This window comes from Lepeophtheirus salmonis, chromosome 2, assembly GCF_016086655.4.
Source record: "Lepeophtheirus salmonis chromosome 2, UVic_Lsal_1.4, whole genome shotgun sequence".
NCBI lineage: Eukaryota > Metazoa > Arthropoda > Copepoda > Siphonostomatoida > Caligidae > Lepeophtheirus > Lepeophtheirus salmonis.
In genome coordinates, this window is record NC_052132.2 from 4,638,715 (window position 1) to 4,643,528 (window position 4,814).

Here is a 4,814-nt window from a genome sequence, read left to right on the forward strand (position 1 = left end):
TGAAATTCAAACCCTGGATCAAAGAATATACAGAAAACCAAAATTTCGATGGGGTTGAGCAAAAAATTTATAAAAAATGAATCATGGCCAAATTTTACAAGCAGCCTAAGCATAACCAAATGAGTAAAAGTTATTATAGTCTCAGAAAAAAAGCCAAAACTCTTCAAAGGCGTCAGCAGTGGCTGCACTGGAGGGGCTGTAGCAACCCGTCCCAATTAAGGAATTATTGTTTTTCTACTGGAAATTGTTTTCGTCATTTGAGTAAATTATGCGGCAGATATTAAATATTTGAAAAGTTTTTTCATAATCTTTAATTTTTGAAATTTTCTTCCAAAAAAATTTGCCCCCCCCCCAAAAAAAAAAAAAAATTCTGAATAGCTAGAGATTGTTTTTTCTCTCTAATAACTATTGATTTTTGAATTTTTTTTTCAAATTTCTTTTATTTTTTGTGAATAGCTGTAGATTTTAAATTTTATTGTTCCAAAAAATTTAAAATTTTATTCATTTATCTAATTTTATTTCCAATAAATTTAAAGTTTAATTTTTTTTTTTTTCTTCTAATTTTCAATCCAAAAATTCATTTTTTTGTAAATAGCTATGGATTTTTTTATAGAAAATTTCCAAACATGAAATTTCAAATATTATATTATTGAAAACAATATATATATATATTCCTTTGGATGCCCTTGCTTTTAAGTACAATAATAAAAAATATAAATTTTTTATAGTAGTACACAAATCGTCGAATTTAGACTTAATGAAAGTACATTTGTTATACATTGTTTGAACACCATACATGGATACATAATAGGTATTTAGAGAGGGTATGTTTAGGACACAACTATAAAAAATATATATAATACTGTAAAAAAAATCACGGAACTGTAATGAAAAATATTATATTACATTGTATTTACTAAAATAAACTATGTATTCTTTTTTTTTTGTCTAAGTGCTACATGAAAAAAGCTTCAGACAACCGTTTCGGCACTATCGCTTGGCTTTGATAAGCATGAAAAGCATACAAATTTGTAAAAGGAGGTGAATTCCGTTCGAAAGTTATCATTCATATAACCATATATGAGAGGATTTGTGACGGAGGTTGAAACGCCCACAACATGACATAGTATAAATATAAGAAGTTGATTATCCGAGCTCATTAAATCAAATAATGAACTATAAGAGTCTAAAATCAAGTTGCATGTATTGATTGGAAACCAGCCCATGCAGTAATTGATGCTCATTAAGAAAAGCATTTGTGATACATGTTTCTGAAAAAATAATGATGCACATTAATAGTTAGTTATACAATACCTATATTAATTATATTATAGTTCAAGGAATACTCTTTATATGAAAAAATCACTTTTTTCCAAACTACAGCAATTTCTATCTTTTTTCAATAATTAGAATAGTTATGAAATGAGAATATATATTTTTTTTTTGTAATGAATGTCGAAAGGAATTCAAAAACTATAATTGTTAATTATTATTCTAATGACTTCAAATAAATAGATTAACCCCAAAAAAGTATTTTAATTCCTTAAAAAATTCATAGCGCGATTATTTTATTAGAATTACAACTTTTATTTCATAACTTTCTACTCTAAAAAGTAACCCTTTATTTAACCAACTAAGAGTTAAAAGATGAAAAGAAAATAGGGGCTGTTATTGAAATCAGGACACCTTTAAATCAGAGGAATACGAAAAGCACATGAAAGGAATTGATCATTCCTCCCACTCGCTGACAAACTGAGTGTATTGACCTCCCCACCCCCCCTTTCCAAAAAGGAAACACCATCAATCAAAAATTGGACTCAATTAGAGACCAAAGAATAGATAATTCTATTCTACTTTGCGCGGAACACACATACACAGAGATCCCAAACTTGTCAGACTAACTAGTGGGTTAAGAAGACCATTAATAACGGTATTGATATTGAAAGGAGCTTCAACAAGTTGACAACCCACATTCTTTCTCGGCAAAAATAATGTAAACACCATACTACCCATATACCAAACCCCCTCAACTTTTCCATTTTACTGGATGTCAAGACCATACCCTCTCAAACAAGGGCAACAAATGTCAAAGCTCTCAAGGCACCCTTTATGAGCATTGGAAGTCCATGAGCCCCAATTACATATTTGGGGTATGTCAGAGCTTCAAGTAGGCAATTAAGGTCATTATCAAAGTTTATATAAGCTACATTGAAGGTTATAAATGGCAACACATTTGTCAAGATCTGTACAATGTTTAGTTATTGTATCTCCCAGGGTTTCCCAAATTAAACTTTTGCGAATTCTAGATTCAAAAAGCCTGTTTTTCATTTATTCAGACGGTACAGAGTATTTCTCGCATTAATTAATTGAACTTACGCGTTTAGTAACGTGCGATGGCTTTTGTTGAAATGGAGTAACATTGATATGTCGATTCATTTTATAATATGATATACCAATGACAAGATTCGGTAGAACATATTGTAAGACAAAACAAATGAGGGAAAACCAGACTCTGGATTGTGGATCAGAAGCATTAACATCAATTACGTCCCAAGAAGATGATGACCAATCCTCAATACAAAAAGAGAGGCTGGAAACATTTGTGTCGTAGAATACAATTACTTTAGTGTGAATAAACAATGGAGATGCGACTAAAATGGATATTATCAAAATGAAGAAGAGTATAATGTTGGCCTCTTTGAAATTTAACTGAAAGAAAGAAAAAGATTTATACATGTTAACAAACGTACATATATTACAAGTTGGCTCCAAGTTCACTTTTGGGCATATTACTTTGTCAGTTTGTAAAAGGGATATCTGATTTATTTAGAATAGTTCAAAATAATATGTAACTTTTAGTACCTTTTTAATAATATAGCTAATTATACTTTAGTAAAATCCAGGGCAATTTTGGAAAATAGTGATTATCCTTAAATACAAATAGAAAATAAGGATGTTTATCGGTAAAATGTATTATAAAAAATAATCATTAGTTGATTTTTGATCATCTTATACTGTTCTTAACGTTAAGGCCCCTTTTGTTTGTATTTATACAACCAATGGTTTACTTAAACCATTGGTTGTATAAATATGGTAACCAAGCTACCATTTTAATAAACAAATAATTAAGGTAGGTAATATCATTTAATTATTAACAATATGACATAAGCATTACTCCTCTAGAAACCATTATATCTGTAAATAAACTTATGTCAACAAATTAAACCTCTTATATTAGTTTTCAATCTTTAATCTCCAAACTATTATGCATCAATTGGCTATTAGTTAATATAGTAGCTTAATTCAATTGTTGCTTTTAGTGTATGATTAATAGAACCAACGGTTTACTTAAAATATTGTGTTTGGTTAAGAAATAAATTCGAACAGTAAATATTGATGGAAATGAATATTAAACGGAATTGGGAAATTTTATTAGCATTACACCTCTAAAAAACATTTCAAATGTGAAATTGTATTTATATGAACTAATTAAACCTCTCAATTCTCCTAAGCCATAGATTATCCACTTTAATCTTTCTTTTTTTTAGTGATATATTTTTGTTGTTTTTTCTACAAAAATACCCTTCCTAATACTTATAATATTGTTTTAATTACAGGGAGTGTAAATTTGAAAACAAGTATTTTTGGTACAAGCAAGATATAAATGATCTTATTAGCGAGCAAAAACACTTTAGTTTATTGTGATCTCTTTCAGCAGATATGTAGTTTTCTCAAATTTTATGTGTTCTTATAGCATTTTATCAAGCGAGATTTTAATGCTCACCAAAATAAACTTTAAATTAAGAAAAGTACCTTTCTTTTATTAATTTGGACAATGCATCGGTAGCGATCAAGAGCAATGACGATTACAATGAAGCTAGAAAGGAAGACAGTCAATGTAGGAACAGTTTTGATTAATTTACAGGTGAGTGTGCCAAAGACTCCTTGTCGTAGTGTCCAGTACTTTGTGAATGAATCAAAAGCCGTGAATGGAAGGGATATGCAAAGTAGTGTATCTGCAAAAGCTAATGCAATAATAAACACGTAGCGAGGAGCATTCTGACTTTGGATATTCTTTTTAAGTTTATGATATACAACTGATGCAACGATGCTGTTTGTCATGAATCCCAGAATGAATATGACCGAATAAAGCATTGATATGATATATATCCAATTCCATGGGATGGAACGATTATCTCTATATCTTGAAAGTAATTCCAGATCAACTTTTGAGAGGATTTCATTGTGTATATTGTTCGAAGAAGGGGATAGCTCAAGAGAGGAACTATTGTTGCTATTTTTTTTATCTATCAGGTTTTGCACACAAGTAAAATTTAATTCACACACCGTCATTATGGAGAAGAGGTATGCGTAGACTACCCGAAGGTTTAAAAACTATAACTATATCACTGAAAAACATAGAGTGCGTCAAGTAAAAAGAAAAATAAATATTTAAGAGAGAAAAGCAGAGAGGGAAACGTCGCACGGTTCATATAATAATCCCTTACTTCAAAAATCAATCTATGAACATAATGTAGCCTTTCAAACGACCAAGTAAAATTTCCAGGTAATTTTAAAGGTTCGAACTGTATTATTAGTCTTTATTGGTCAAACATTCCTTCTTTCTATCTATGAAGTTATTACATTTCTTCAAGCCTCAACTAAGATCAGGAATATGAATAAAAAGTCACTAGTCAATATTTTCTTTCGAAATCGACTAAAAATCTCAAATAATTGACTCCTTCCTCCCTATTAACTCTAAATTTATTCTTTATTTTCTTTTTTCTTTTCAAAAAATTAATTAATTAAAAATA

The 4,814-nt window shown here is 29.5% G+C and overlaps 1 protein-coding gene across 1 annotated transcript; it reads right to left on the bottom strand.

The window, feature by feature from the left end:
* Positions 1–680: 680 nt before the first annotated feature.
* Positions 681–4,366, bottom strand: LOC121132181 (neuropeptide F receptor). The gene is made up of 3 exons (XM_040727578.2): positions 3,814–4,366; positions 2,377–2,709; positions 681–1,271 (listed from the first exon to the last, which is right to left on the bottom strand). The coding sequence occupies exons 1-3, from the start codon at positions 4,351–4,353 to the stop codon at positions 972–974; spliced, it is 1,173 nt and encodes a 390-aa protein (XP_040583512.1). The 5' UTR covers positions 4,354–4,366; the 3' UTR covers positions 681–971.
* Between the last annotated feature and the right edge of the window lie 448 nt (positions 4,367–4,814).

Excerpts from the sequence above, each read along its gene's own strand:
- LOC121132181 (XM_040727578.2), bottom strand. The coding sequence starts at position 4,353 with ATGACGGTGTGTGAATTAAATTTTACTTGTGTGCAAAACCTGATAGAT. Across the intron at positions 2,710-3,813 it reads TCCAAATTAATAAAAGAAAG|TTAAATTTCAAAGAGGCCAA; the intron begins GTACTTTTCTTA and ends TCTTTCTTTCAG. Across the intron at positions 1,272-2,376 it reads CATCGCACGTTACTAAACGC|AAACATGTATCACAAATGCT; the intron begins GTAAGTTCAATT and ends TTATTTTTTCAG.